Source organism: Rhinoderma darwinii, chromosome 1 (assembly GCF_050947455.1).
Source record: "Rhinoderma darwinii isolate aRhiDar2 chromosome 1, aRhiDar2.hap1, whole genome shotgun sequence".
Lineage (NCBI taxonomy): Eukaryota > Metazoa > Chordata > Amphibia > Anura > Rhinodermatidae > Rhinoderma > Rhinoderma darwinii.
In genome coordinates, this window is record NC_134687.1 from 299,589,655 (window position 1) to 299,606,003 (window position 16,349).

General features: G+C 39.9%; 1 protein-coding gene across 1 annotated transcript in view; it reads left to right on the forward strand.

The window, feature by feature from the left end:
• Positions 1-16,349, forward strand: part of PCSK4 (proprotein convertase subtilisin/kexin type 4) — a 129,094-nt gene that overhangs the window by 93,213 nt on the left and 19,532 nt on the right. Inside the window, exons 10-14 of the mRNA XM_075854901.1 lie at positions 1,759-1,813; positions 1,933-1,936; positions 3,955-4,072; positions 4,238-4,417; positions 4,487-4,611. Of these exons, the coding sequence (XP_075711016.1) occupies positions 1,759-1,813; positions 1,933-1,936; positions 3,955-4,072; positions 4,238-4,417; positions 4,487-4,611 (482 nt within the window). The remainder of the gene's footprint in view (positions 1-1,758; positions 1,814-1,932; positions 1,937-3,954; positions 4,073-4,237; positions 4,418-4,486; positions 4,612-16,349) is intronic.

Sequence of the window (16,349 nt, forward strand, 5' to 3'; positions counted from 1 at the left end):
GACCCTCTTCCCATTGAAAAAACCAAAGTTGGATACAAAATGGCCAACTTCAAAATGGCCGCCATGGTCAACACCCAGCTTGAAAAGTTTCCCCCCTCCTATATACTAATGTGCCACAAAACAGGAAGTTAATATCACCAACCATTCCCATTTTATTTAGGTGTATCCAGATAAATGGCCCACCCTGTGTGTATGTATATTAATATATATATATATACATACAAATGGAATGCAGGAGCTGCACTGCAGCATATATATTGGGTGATATCCTCAGAGGGATCTTGACAAAAAAAAAACACCAAAACTAAATCCAAAAGAAGAGGCAGCACTCCGGTAGTATACAAAAATACGACATTTGTTCACCCAACATACAGGCAACGTTTCACCTTCCCCTTGAAGGCGTTTTCAAGCAATGAATATGTGTGCTCAAAGCATATTATATATATATATATGTGTGTGTGTGCGCAAAACATGCAAATCGGCAGTGTAAGATAATCATACGTGATTAACAATAATGTGAAAAATACAATACAATGGTGCAGAATAAAGGGTTTGCAATTAATGCAAAAATGTAGAAAATATGTGAATTAATAGTTGAATATCAAATACAAACATCTAAAAATAATCACATAAAATACTTAGATATGTCATAAAGTGTCAATTATAGTGATCAGAGTTACAGCTGGCACTCACCCATAGTCGTCATGAACACCATACCTGTTCTGGCTAAGAAAATCAAGGAAATGTATTATTCCCATCATGACGTGCCAAAATCTCGGCGTTTGAAAAACCCACAGCGCATGCTCACATCGGATCATTCAGTTCTCACTAACCACCAATCATATGTTAGATTGGAGAAGGTTGTGAGAAGGTCACCTGACACATCGCGTCACGCGCGCATGCGTATTATTTGAAAGGAGACCAAGATCGCCATCTTAGAATAGGTAAATATATTCTCAAATGATACATCTCCTGTGTTGTAATATTTACAGTAGTCAAACTAATTGTTTACCATAGTTGTAAACGCATTATCACTGCATTTATTACTGATTCCCCCAGACTTATTGCATGGAGTAAAGTCCCAGTACCCGGACAGTCATTTTAACAGGGGATACCCATATAGAACGGCACTATATTTATGGTTCTCGGAACAAGCCACACTCAGGAGGAACATGTCCCTGTATACAGGGGCACGATCCAACAGAGGATCACCAATATAAAACTCGGGATGCGTGTATCACCTACCCCAAGGAAAAATTAGGATCGACTGATTCCTGCGACCAATATATGTACGTGCCCGATCAGGTTGTCTTTCATAGTACAGGGGAAAATTACGCAAGTATGTACAAGGAAAATTTAGATGTAACTTCAATAATTGATATGAGATCAGGCATAATCGGGGTTTCATAATATTAGAACATCGTCATGACCCTCACCGAAGTTTTAACAAAAAATTACATAAGATCTTAAAATCTGTACATTTTTACTTCCTAAACGCACTAAGTGGATAGTCTACATTTAGAGCATATGCAGCAAATGTGTTCAGGCGATTAATCCATCTTACTTCCAATTGTTTTAATAGAAGTTCCCTATTGCCCCCCCCCCCCCCCCCCGTTTCAATGGTGGAACATGGTCAATAATCATTAACCTAAGGATATCGACAATGTCCCGCCTCCATAAAGTGTCTAGCGACCGGTAACTCATTTTTACCGGTACGTATACTTGACTTATGATTGAGTTGTAAACTGCATTCGGTAGTTGTCTCGCCAACAAAGTAAATGACAAAGACATAAAAAACAATATTGTCATGATGGTAATAATACATTACCTTGATTTTCTTAGCCAGAACAGGTATGGTGTGCCAGCTGTAACTCTGATCACTATAATTGACACTTTATGACATATCTATGTATTTTATGTGATTGTTTCTAGATATGTTTGTATTTGATATTCAACTATTGATTCACATATTTTCTACATGTTTTGCATTAATTGCAAATACTTTATTCTGTACCATTGTATTGTATTTTTCACATTATTGTTAATCACGTATGATTATCTTACATTGCCGTTTTGCACACATACATACACACACATATATATATATATATATATATATATATATATATACTTATACTACCGTTCAAAAGTTTGGGGTCACCAAGACAATTTTGTGTTTTCCATGAAAACTCACACTTATATTTATCAAGTGAGTTGCAAAATGACTAGAAAATATAGTCAAGACATTGACCAGGTTAGAAATAATGATTTTTATTTGAAGTAATAATTTTCTCCTTCAAACTTTGCTTTCGTCAAAGAATGCTCCATTTGCAGCAATTACAGCATTGCAGACCTTTGGCATTCTAGCTGTTAATTTGCTGAGGTAATCCGGAGAAATCTCACCCCATGCTTCCAGAAGCCCCTCCCACAAGTTGGATTGGCTTGATCGGCACTTCTTGCGAACCATACGGTCAAGCTGCTCCCACAACAGCTCTATGGGGTTGAGATCTGGTGACTGCGCTGGCCACTCCATTACAGATAGAATACCAGCTGCCTGCTTCTTCCCTAAATAGTTCTTGCATAATTTGGAAGTGTGCTTTGGGTCATTGTCCTGTTGTAGGATGAAATTGGCTCCAATCAAGCGCTGTCCACAGGGTATGGCATGGTGTTGCAAAATGGAGATAGCCTTCCTTATTCAAAATCCCTTTTACCTTGTACAAATCTCCCACTTTACCAGCACCAAAGCAACCCCAGACCATCACATTACCTCCACCATGCTTGACAGATGGCATCAGGCACTCTTCCAGCATCTTTTCAGTTGTTCTGCGTCTCACAAATGTTCTTCTGTGTGATCCAAACACCTCAAACTCTGTCCATAACACTTTTTTCCAATCTTCCTCTGTCCAATGTCTGTGTGCTTTTGCCCATATTAATCTTTTCCTTTTATTAGCCAGTCTCAGATATGGCTTTTTCTTTGCCACTCTGCCCTGAAGGCCAGCATCCCGGAGTCGCCTCTTCACTGTAGACGTTGACACTGGCATTTTGCGGGTACTATTTAATGAAGCTGCCAGTTGAGGACCTGTGAGGCGTCTATTTCTCAAACTAGAGACTCTAATGTACTTGTCTTGTTGCTCAGTTGTGCAGTGGGGCCTCCCACTTCTCTTTCTACTCTGGTTAGAGCCTGTGTGTGTTGTCCTCTGAAGGGAGTAGTACACACCGTTGTATGAAATCTTCAGTTTCTTGGCAATTTCTCGCATGGAATAGCCATCATTTCTAAGAACAAGAATAGACTGTCGAGTTTCACATGAAAGCTCTCTTTTTCTAGCCATTTTGAGAGTTTAATCGAACCCACAAACGTAATGCTCCAGATTCTCAACTAGCTCAAAGGAAGGTCCGTTTTATAGCTCCTCTAAACAGCAAAACTGTTTACAGCGGTGCTAACATTGCACAAGGGTTTTCAAGTGTTTTCTAATCATCCATTAGCCTTCTAACACAGTTGGCAAACACAATGTACCATTAGAACACTGGAGTGATAGTTGCTGGAAATGGGCCTCTATACACCTATGTAGATATTGCATTAAAAACCAGACGTTTGCAGCTAGAATAGTCATTTAGCACATTAACAATGTATAGAGTGTATTTCTGACTAATTTAATGTTATCGTCATTGAAAAAACTGTGCTTTTTTTTCAAAAATAAGGAAATTTCTAAGTGACCCTAAACTTTTGAACGGGTGTGTGTGTGTGTGTGTATATATATATATATATATATATATATATATATAATATATATATTTGAGCACACATATTCATTGCTTGAAAATGCCTTCAAGGGGAAGGTGAAACGTTGCCTGTATGTTGGGTGAATACATTTTGTATTTTTCTATACTACCTGAGTGCTGCCTCTTCTTTTGGAAACACACACACTTCTTATTTATGTATTTATTTTAATCAAGTGAGTCACCATTATGGTTATGGGCTTCTGGATGCTGGAAAATTGGTGGACCTAGCCCTAAAGTGGGAATCTACGCATCCTCAGAGAATGTGCTTGGTGAAGCTTGTGAGTAGTCCTCAGTAAGTATAAATGTGTTATTTTTTTCGTTCTTTTAATATGGATGTGTGTTTTTTTTCCCCACTATAATATGCCCAATTTTCATTAAGACCCCACTTATTTTATGCCTTGCACTGCAGAATAAGGTAGTCTTTTGTGTTTTATTTCTTCTTTTTTTTTCCGTGTAGGATAGTGTCCTCCCATCTTGTAATAAGTCGCAACATCAGTGGCTGCCCTGGAACACCAAACTACATCTTGTCTCTTGAGCATGTACAAGGCCAAGTCTCCCTCAGCTATACTCGCAGGGGTGATCTTGAAATCTACCTCACCAGCCCTATGGGTACACGTTCTGTGCTGGTGGCATTGAGGTGAGATTGTAATGCTAGTAGGGATATTATTATGGCTTAAGTAATCTAAAATTTGTCTCTCTTTCTTAGACCGTATGATACCAGTTCTGCAGGTTACCCAAACTGGTCCTTCATGAGTACACACACATGGGATGAAAATCCACAAGGCACATGGACTCTTGAATTGGTGAACAAAGGAGACCACCGGAACTCTGGTAGGTATCACTTTTCATTATTTTACTTTTAGAAAGACAGAACTTTTGTTCTTAATATGAACAAATAGGCACATTCTTATAACTTATAATATTTCTTTTATCGTTAAGGCAGACAGATCCACAATGTGAGGTTGATATTTCACTGTTGCAGTCTTAACCAGCAAGACATTGGTCACAAGATGAATTTGACGTAGTAGAAGAGAAATATTTTGGTAGTGGTCTAGTAACTGGCACGATCAACAAAGGTGACCATGCTAAAGATCTTGTGGAAGGATAAAAATGCTTGCACTATTAGTTAATTTGTCCTAAACTGCTGCAAACCTTACTGTGCTTGAGGGGATGGCTAGGGAAATACCTTTCTGTGACTACTGGGATGGGAATGGGCTGAGGGGAACTCCTTGGAGGGTGGGTAGGCTAGCTGCTTAGTTAGGCTCAGGGGTGGGATCCGACCAATACGTCCCAGTTCTCCCGAACCAATTAAAATTACAGCCGGTTCATAGAAACTGGGTGAAGCTGGAAACCGGAAACGGTTCCCTGCACTCAATTGTATCTGCGACCTTAGGGCCCGTATCTACATGGGACGCCGCAGGGAGGCCTATCTACAGGATACTCTGCGGGGCATTATCTACGGGGAACGCTACTATCTACAGATGTCTCAAGGGAAGTACTATCTACAGGGTGCAGTGTGTGTGTGTGTGTGTGTGTGTGTGTGTGTGTGTGTGTGGTGCGGTGCGTTACATGCTTTACAGTGTTTGACACAATTTTATTCATGCGCACAGTGTATGATACTGTTATATTCAGGGGCACAGTGTGTAGCACTATTATATTCAGGGGCACAGTGTATGATACTATTATATTTGGGGCAAAGAGTGGCTCCATGAGAATTTTATCTTCGTTTATAGGTGCGAAAATGTTGGAAAAGTGAGCTTTTGCAGACATCGGAGCGGCAAATTCTGCAGAAATGGGTCGTGGCGAGGATGTGTCATCATAGAGGTCTGGACCAGATGGAAAAGAAAAGAGAAAAAGAATGACTCCAATCTGAGAAGACCTCACCGGTGAGTCACTAAATGTAAATGTTTATTCTCCCTGTGACTAATCGGTACTGTAGTCACTGTATGATCTGCACGAGATGATGGGTGTATCGTTCTTTTTTGTGAAGCAGCAACTCCCAACATATCCTTACCATCGTTCTGGCTATACTGGGAGCTGTAGTTTTATGCTGTACAAACGTATATGGTAAGGGTTGCATTGAATTTGCAAATGATCTCTGTACTGGCCTTTATCTGTGCTTGTGCTAGATATGTACTGAGCTTGGTTCTGGAGTTTATATACATCAGAACAACCAAGATCAATACATATGTACAGCACCAAAGAGAAGCTCTGTACATAAATACAGTACGAAAGAGAATCTCAGAACATATATAAAACTCCAGAACCAAGTTCCGTATATAAATATAGTACCAGAACAAAACTTAGTACATATATACAGCACCACAACAAAGCTCAGTACATATATACAGCACCACAACAAAGCTCAGTACATAAATACAGCACCACAACAAAGCTCCGTACATAAATACTGTCACGATCTAGGGGTATGTGAACCCACTAATGCGCTCCGCCGTAACTCTGTCTATGCAAAAGTCTATGGCAGGAGTGTATCATAAGGGTACCTGGGGTAGTCCAGATGGCGGCAAGGGCTCTGGCACAGATGGGGCTAGATGTGGCTGGTTGCACCAGACATGGCGGATGGTATCCGGGATGGTCGATGACTCCAGACGTGGAGTATTCCAGCAGATGTGGCCGCTGCGCCAGACGTTGCGGATGGTGTCTGAGATAGCTGACACTAGACGTGGTGTATTCCAGCAGACAAGGCACGGCTCCGATATTAAACCGGCTTGGGAACAAGACACCGCACGGGATACAGGCAATCCGAGGCAGGGCACGGGAAAACTGGGAGCAGGAAAACACTAAGGGACCATTTGCAATACAAACATGGGAAAACTACAACAACGCTCAGGCAGGGAGTGGAAGGGCGGAGCCCTTCTTATAGTCCAGGATTATAAGGGGTTAATTAGGGAACTTTAACATGTGCACACGCTGGCCCTTTAAGGCCTGGGCCAAGCGCACGCACCTTGACAGACAGAGCAGGGCCGGACGGCCGCAAGTGCTGGCGTCTCCTAGGAGGGAGACACTGGCAGGATGCCAACGGTCTGTGGTTGCGGCCGTCGCAAGGTGAGGAATACAGCACCACAACAAAGCTTAGTACATATATACAGCTTCAGAACCAATCTCCGCACATAAATACATCATAACAACCAAGCTAAAAACATATATACATGTACTGAACTTGGTTCTGGTGCTTTATACATGTACTGAGCTTGGTTCTGAAGCTGTATGTATGTATGTACTAAGCTTGGTTGTGGTGCTGTATTTGTCGTGGTCGCGGACCGCCGCCGTTCCTTATCTTGCGACGGCCGCGACCACAGACCGTTGGCATCCTGCCAGCATTAGCCAGGAGATTTGTCATGGCTTACTGTGCTCCCCGCACTGTCCTCAACACTTCTCAAAGTGCACAGCCTAACTTAATGGTCTGAGGACACTAAGGATATTTAATGTGCGCATATAGGTCTATACGTAATTGGTGAGTTTCATATAATGTGTGAGTAGGTAGGTATGTACACTTATGGAATTTTATATTCATAGTGTGGAACTCCAGTTAATCATTCTGGACAGGGAATTTCTTTCTTTATTTAGAGACCACTTTAATATAGGGGTATTTGGAATATCGGAATTGTTTTCTTTTATTGTTAGGATAATTTTCCATGGCGCGATTTACTGAAAAACACTGCAAACCCCCACCCCCCCCCCCCCCCCCGGCACATGTTTTTGTCTGCAAAACAGGGAACCTGTTAAAATTTTGAATCCCACTCTTGGTTAAGCTAACTGTTATTGCCTGTTAAGGGGGGTGGGGCTATGATGTGGTCACAAGGATAGGGAGGCCCACTGTGACTACTGCGTAAGGGGAGGGGCTGTATTCTGTAACTACTCAGTGTCTGTGTGGGCTGCTGGGCCAACTGAGGAAGCTTGCTTTTGACAACTAGGGTAGTGGAGGCGAGAGTGCAGCACAACTTATAGTGTAAATTTACATGGTGTGGAATGAGCTGCACCATTATGGCACTACAGCAAAACTTTTATGTAAATACCGTATTTTTTGGACTAGAAGACGCATTTTTCCGCAAGAATAAATCCTGCTAAAAAGTTCCTGCATCTTCTAGTCGGCAGTCAAGGGATCCGGCAGCGCCGGGCCCTGACCACTTCTTACTTAACCCCTTCCCGACCGATGATATGCCGGAACATCAACTCCATCTACTGCAGGTGTCAGCTGTGTTTTACAGCGGACACGCTTCTCTAACGGCCAGGAACAGAACGCCGTTTTTACCATTAAAATCAATGGGCAGATGTTTGTAGGCGTTCAGCCCACATATTTTCAGCCGTTTATGGCCCGAAAAATGGCTGAAAATAGCCCCTGTGAACATACCCTTATAGGGGTCTTCCTATGAAGGACGTTTATGACATATCCACAGGATATGTCATAAATGTCAGATAGATGCGGGTCCCAGCACTGGGACCCGCACCTATCTCTAGAACAGGGCCCCTAAACCTCGTTCTATCTTACCCGTCTCCGCCGTCTCCCAGCCACTTATTGGTTAGGTGGTCGGGAGTTGCACAAACAGCCGAGTGCTCGCTAAGCTACGCTGTTTCCTTAACTCCCATAGAAGTGAATGGGACTTACGGAAACGGCGTAACACCACGAGCTACGCTCATTCCGGAACTCGGTAGCTACGAAAACCGCGTACATGGTCGAGTTGCGGACTAAAGTGTAACTCACTGAGCTACGCTGTTTCTGTAACTCCCATAGAACTGCATGGTAGTTACGGAAACCGCGTAACGTGCTATGCTGCTACTGTAACTGCCATACACTACTATGGGAGTTACGGAAACAGCGTTGCTCAGCGAGTTACGCTGTTTCTTTAACTCATCCATGTACTGAACCAGCGATATAATGATCGCTGGTACAAGTCTCCTAGCGGAACTAATATAATGTGTAAAAAAATAAATAAGAAAAGATACATTTTCAGGAGTGTAAAGAAAGATTAAAAGTTAAAAGAAAAAAAAAAAATTTAAAATTCTCCAAGCACAATGTAAAAATAAAATAAAAAAATGGTATCGCTGTGTCCGTAAAAGTCCAAACTGTTACAATATAGCATTATTTGACTCGCACGGTGAACGGCGTAAAAAATAATTTAAAACCCCAGAATCGTTGTTTTTTGGTCACCATAGCGCTAAAAGGAATGAAATAAAAAGTGATAAAATCGTATGTACCAAAAAATGGTGCTAATAAAACTACAGCTCGTCCTGCAAAAAATAAGCCCTCACCTCTCAAGCGATTAAAAAATAAGATGTGGTAAAACCGAACAAATTTATTTTTTTTAACCAATAGTTTTTTTTTCTTTTTCAAAGTAGTAAAATATTATTTTTTCCTATTTTCTGTTGTCTAAAACCTGGGTGCGTCTTATAGTCCAAAAAATACAGTACATATGGTTTTCTGCTGCAGTTTTACCATAGCAAAATAAAACCAAAACACCATGTAAGGCCAGACTTGCGCATCTCTGGTTGCAGGGTGGACCTGGCTAAGATTTATCTAGGCTGGACGTCCTGCTTATGCAGAATTTTGTTATGGCGGTGGTGGGGGGCTCTTGGTGTACATTTGCTTTGCCATACTGTAAGTATGCCATCATACAGTACACAACAAATTCGGTCATGCTGTACAAATGAATCATGCCACCATACAGTACAGAAATATCACTTCTATGTAATGATGGCCAATTTACCCATTACCAGCATAATCAGAATGACCCTATCAATGAAGCCATTATAGCCAGGATTAAAGTGTCAACATTATTATTTTTATTTATTTAAATAGGACCTTTTATAGGGGTCTCCAAATCCTTAATGTTAAATTAAAAAAAAAGTTAAAATACACATTTTTTACAATAAATAAACTTTTTAAAATAGTCCCAAAACATGAAATAATATAGACGTATTTGGTATCTCCACAACCGTAACAACCTGTACAACAAATGTATAATGTTATTTATGTGGATAGGTGTATGGTGTAAAAAAATAATAATAAAACTGCAGCGGAACTGCTTTTTGGGTTTTTTTTCAGCATTTTCGCCAAAATAAAAATGTATATAAATTAAACTATAATGTATATGTACCAAAAAATGGTACCTACATAAAGTGCAACTCGTCCCGCAAAAAACAAAGTCTCATACAACTACATCGTACAAAGAAATAAAAGTTATGAGTGTCCGGATGCAAAGAGGGAAATATAAAAAAAACTGTTCTGTCCGCAAGGCCAAAATTGGTCATGTCCTTAAGGGATTAAGTGTATCTTCTTGTAAATAGAAAATATACAAGGATAATTGGTTCGCTCACCACTCATTTGAAGTAAGGAGGCCACATTCCATGATTGATCGGTGCACGGGCAAGAGAGCTATGTCGGGAGTAGGTAGAAATCCAAGGAACAAAATTAGCATGATCCACAGCACCGTGAGATTGTGCAGTGAAAGAAGCTGGGCTGGAACAATGAGAAGTGCAGGACACTGATTGGTCACTGATTGGTCAGCCTCATACACTTCTTTACAACACCCACTTGGTCAAAAGTAAAAACACGCCCAGTTGGGCATTAAGAAACTAAATCTAAAATTGCTCATAACTTGCTCAAAAATGATCGTTTTTCAAAATAAAAACCACTGCTGTTATCTACATTCCAGCGCCGATCAGATAATGTAGGAGATAGGGCACTTATAATCTGGTGACAGAGCCTCTTTAATGGTCTTGTAGTGCAACCTACATATTGTAACCTGCAGCTTTCACATGTTACAATATAAACAACATGTGTAGAAGAAACAGAAAGGACTGTAATCCAGCGCTTGGAGGTAAGTAAAAGGAATCTAGGTTCCAATTTTATTTGTAGAACAAATTGAAACATATCAAAGTGCAGGAAAAAGGGTGAATCGCATTGGTTTGTTCGACCTACGCGTTTCCGACACGTCCTGTGTCCTTAATCATGGCATGTATGAAGGTCAATGTCTATTCCCGGCGTTTATATCCGGTATGTACATTCAAGATCAATCTCAAAAACACCTGTGTCTACCGGAAGTAAAAGACACAAGGTGCAACAAATTTCTGTATAGCAAGCATTTGATACGAGTATTTAGTTAGTTATGTTATTTATATAATTCATTATTTATTTAGTCGCTCCGTTAGCAAGTGAGCACTCTTTTATGAAAGCTCTGCAATATTGCATTAGATTGTATATGTATTTGCTAATTTAAGTGGACTAGTCAATTCAAAAGACAGGATATGAACATAACGGGCGATAAGCAATGAACTATGCAACATAGAAATAGAAATGAAAAGTGAATAAACAACGAAAAACAAAAGACTGTTTAAAATAATTATAAAATGCTTGTTGGAAAGCACGGATATAATCTCCCCATACAAACTGATTAAAATGTTCACAAATATATATGTCGAATTAATTACTTGTTGTACTGTGCAGCTATTCATAATATACAAATCTCGTACGGCAGCATCCATTTGTCACACTTTTATATATATATATGTATATGTATATGTATGTGTGTGTGTGTGTGTATATATACACACTACCGTTCAAAAGTTTGGGGTCACCCAGACAATTTTGTGTTTTCCATGAAAACTCACACTTATATTTATCAAGTGAGTTGCAAAATGACTAGAAAATATAGTCAAGACATTGACAAGGTTAGAAATAATGATTTTTATTTGAAATAATAATTTTCTCCTTCAAACTTTGCTTTCGTCAAAGGATGCTCCATTTGCAGCAATTACAGCATTGCAGACCTTTGGCATTCTAGCTGTTAATTTGCTGAGGTAAATCGGGAGAAATTTCACCCCATGCTTCCAGAAGGCCCTCCCACAAGTTGGATTGGCTTGATGGGCACTTCTTGCGTACCATACGGTCAAGCTGCTCCCACAACAGCTCTATGGGGTTGAGATCTGGTGACTGCGCTGGCCACTCCATTACAGATAGAATACCAGCTGCCTGCTTCTTCCCTAAATAGTTCTTGCATAATTTGGAGGTGTGCTTTGGGTCATTGCCCTGTTGTAGGAGGAAATGGGCTCCAATCAAGCGCTGTCCACAGGGTATGGCATGGCGTTGCAAAATGGAGTGATAGCCTTCCTTATTCAAAATCCCTTTTTCCTTGTACAAATCTCCCACTTTACCAGCACCAAAGCAACCCCAGACCATCAGATTACCTCCACCATGCTTGACAGATGGCGTCAGGCACTCTTCCAGCATCTTTTCAGTTGTTCTGCGTCTCACAAATGTTCTTCTGTGTGATCCAAACACCTCAAACTTCGATTCGTCTGTCCATAACACTTTATTCCAATCTTCCTCTGTCTAATGTCTGTGTGCTTTTGCCCATATTAATCTTTTCCTTTTATTAGCCAGTCTCAGATATGGCTTTTTCTTTGCCACTCTGCCCTGAAGGCCAGCATCCCGGAGTCGCCTCTTCACTGTAGACGTTGACGCTGGCATTTTGCGGGTACTATTTAATGAAGCTGCCAGTTGAGGACCTGTGAGGCGTCTATTTCTCAAACTAGAGACTCTAATGTACTTGTCTTGTTGCTCAGTTGTGCAGCGGGGCCTCCCACTTCTCTTTCTACTCTGCTTAGAGCCTGTGTGTGCTGTCCTCTGAAGGGAGTAGTACACACCGTAGTAGGAAATCTTCAGTTTCTTGGCAATTTCTCGCATGGAATAGCCTTCATTTCTAAGAACAAGAATAGATTGTCGAGTTTCACATGAAAGCTCTCTTTTTCTAGCCATTGTGAGTTTAATCGAACCCACAAATGTAATGCTCCAGATTCTCAACTAGCTCAAAGGAAGGTCCATTTTATAGCTCCTCTAAACAGCAAAACTGTTTACAGCGGTGCTAACATAATTGCACAAGGGTTTTCAAGTGTTTTCTAATCATCCATTAGCCTTCTAACACAGTTAGCAAACACAATGTACCATTAGAACACTGGAGTGATGGTTGCTGGAAATGGGCCTCTATACACCTATGTAGATATTGCATGAAAAACCAGACGTTTTGCAGCTAGAATAGTCATTTAGCACATTAACAATGTATAGAGTTTATTTCTGATTAATTTAATGTTATCTTCATTGAAAAAAACTGTGCTTTTCTTGCAAAAATAAGGAAATTTCTAAGTGACCCTAAACTTTTGAACGGTAGTGTGTGTGTGTGTGTGTGTGTGTGTGTGTGTGTGTTTGTGTTTGTGTGTGTGTGTATATATATATATATATATATATATTTATATTTATATTCACTCCGTAGGTAATTCTGAGAGATCATTTACCAGATATTTAGACCTATTAGTTTATAATGATAACAGAGGAAATTATTGAAAATACAGTAAGGCCCAAAATTTTAAACATGAAACAGACGCTACTGGACACATGGGATATATCATCTGATGAGAGATGGTTTCTATATCAACAGTGTGAACCAAAAGCTGGTTACACCACAAGGGCTTTTTTAGATGTGGCTCTCACCCGTGTAAAACGTGCTCATTTGCCCAGCCCACTAAAGTTTTCTACGATTCAGGGGGGGTCATCAGTTTCCCCATTAAGACATGTATTAATTGTAATAGCGAGTATGTCACATATGTCATCGAGTGCATAGAATGTAAATTAATGTATGTTGGTTGCACAACAAGAAAATTCAAAACCAGAATTTGAGCATTTAGGATATATCAGGAATCCCAATATTCCTGGTATCTCTAATGCTGCCAGACATTTTATTATGTGCCATAACCGGTCAATTAATTCATTTAAAACATATGCTATTGAGAAAACAATGTGTTCTGCACGAGGTGGCAATATGAAACGGACTCTGCTGGACAGAGAGGCTTTCTGGATATATAGCCTCAAAACTAGGTTCCCGAGGGGGCTTAACCTGAAAAGGGAACTTATGTTCCACTATTTATTAATCAACCAAGGATTTAATCCCCCCCTCCTTTTTTCTGAATTTAAATTCACTCTAAAATCCACCTTTTGGTTCACGCTGTTGATATAGAAACCATCTCTCATCAGATGATATATCCCATGTGTCCAGTAGTGTCTGTTTCATGTTTAAAATTTTGGGCCTTACTGTATTGTCAATAATTTCCTCTGTTATCATAAACTAATAGGTCTAAATATCTGGTAAATGATGTCTCAGAATTACCTACGGAGTTAATATACATATATATATATATATAATCTATATCTAAGTGTGACAAATAGATGCTGCCGTATGATATTTGTAGATCATGAATAGCTGCACAGTACAAGTAATTAATTAAACATATATATATTTGTGAACATTTTAACCAATTTGTATGGAATTATATCCGTGCTTTCCAACGCGCATTTTATAATTATTTTAAACAGTCTTTTGTTTTTCGTTGTTTATTCAATTTTCATTTCTATTTCTATGTTGCATAGTTCATAGCTTATCTCCCGTTATGTTCATATCCGGTCTTTTGAATTGACTAGTTCAATTAAATTAGCAAATACATATACAATCTAATACAATATTGTATAGCTTTCATAAAATAGTTCTTACTTGCTAACTGAGCGACTAAATAAATAATGAATTATATAAATAACATACATAACTAAATACTCGTATCAAATGCTTGCTATACAGAAAATTTTGTTGCACATTGTGTCTTTTACTTTCGGTAACATATAAAGAAAAGGACCCCAGCGGTTGGCAGAAATTAGAGACCATATATTTACAAAAGGCTGCTACCAGCAGAATAATTCCTCTTGCACCAACCGCTAATATTGAATGCACGAAAAAGTAAACTAAATAAATTTTCCATTTTTATTATGCTTCTTGGAGCAAAAAGACTGACTACACTAATTTATTTAAAATAAATAATATCACCTCCGTTAGAGATTAGATAACTGTGCACCACGTGTGTATGTAACAGATACAGTGCCGCTCCTGGCTGCAGCCCAGCGAGTCAGGCACTCAGCATGTGCGGAAGACAACGGAGGTACGTATTTGAATTAAAAAGTATGTGTTAGAGCCCCCCCGACATGTTTCGCTGTGCTATACAGTGTCCTCAGGGGTTCAGGGGCTTAACCCCTTAATGACCGGGCCATTTTGCACGTTAATGACCAAGGATTATTTTTTGTTTTTCCACGGTCGCATTCCAAGAGTCGTAACTCTTTTTTTATTCCGTCGACATAGCCGTATAAGGGCTTGTTTTTTCCGGGACGAGTTGTATTTTGTAATTGTACCGTTTTTAGATGCTTATAATATATTGATTAACTTTTATTAACTTTATTTTAGGAGAGAATTGAAAATAAGCAGAAATTCCAGAATTGATTTTCACGCTATAAATTTACGCCGTTTACTATGCAGCGTAAATAACATGTTAACTTTATTCTATGGGTCGGCACGATTACAGGGATACCAAATATGTAAAGGTTTTTTATGTTTTTTCTACGTTTGCACAATAAAAAGCCTTTTAGAAAAAAATTACTTGTTTTTGCATCGCCGCGTTCCAAGAGCCGTCATTTTTTTATTTTTCCGTCGATGTGGCCGTACGTGGGCTTGATTTTTGCGGGACAATGTGTAGTTTTCACTAGTACTATTTTGGGGTACATAGGACTTATAGATGAACTTTTATTTTATTTTTTATGGGGGGAATGGGAGAAAAGAGAGAATTTTGCCGTTGTTTTTTGCGTTTTCCTTGGACGCCGTTCATCCGGCGGTTTAATTAATGTGTTCATTTTATTGGTCAAGTTGTTACGATCGCGGGGATACCATATATGTGTATGTGTGATTTGTTTTGACCGTTTTATTAAATAAAACCACTTTTTGGGGCAAAACAGTAGTTTTATTTGACTTTGACTGTAATTTTTTTTATTTTTTTTTTCACAAACTTTATTTAACGGTTTTACTTTTTTTTTTTTAGTCCCACCAGGGGACTTCACTATGCGATGTGCCGATCGCATATATAATGCTTTGGTATACTTCGTATACCAAAGCATTATTGCCTGTCAGTGTAAAACTGACAGGCAACCTGTTAGGTCATGCCTCTGGCATCGCCTAACAGGCAGATGCTGAAGACAGACCTGGGGGTCTTTGTTAGACCCCCGGCTGTCATGGAAACCCGACGGCGACCCGCAATTTGTTTGCGGGGGCGCCGATCGGGAGACAGAGGGAGTTCCCCCTTCTGTCAAACACATTAAATGCCGCTGTCACTGTTGACAGCGGCATTTAATGGGTTAAACTGCCGGAATCGGCGCGTGCTTCGATTCCGGCAGTTGCAGCAGGAGCCAGGCTGTGTATAACAGCCGTGCTCCTGCCGCTGATCGCGTGGGTAAACTGTCAGTACCCGCGCGATCACAGGACGGATATATCCGTCCTCCTGCGCGAACTAGCAGCTGCTGAGGACGGATATATCCGTCCTTCGGCGTTAAGGGGTTAATGAGAAAGTGGAATTATTCTGCTGGTAGCAGCCTTTTGTAAATATTTTACTTTCAGTAGACACGGGTGTTTTTGAGATTGATCTTGAACGTACATACCGGATATAAACGCCGGGAATAGACATTGACA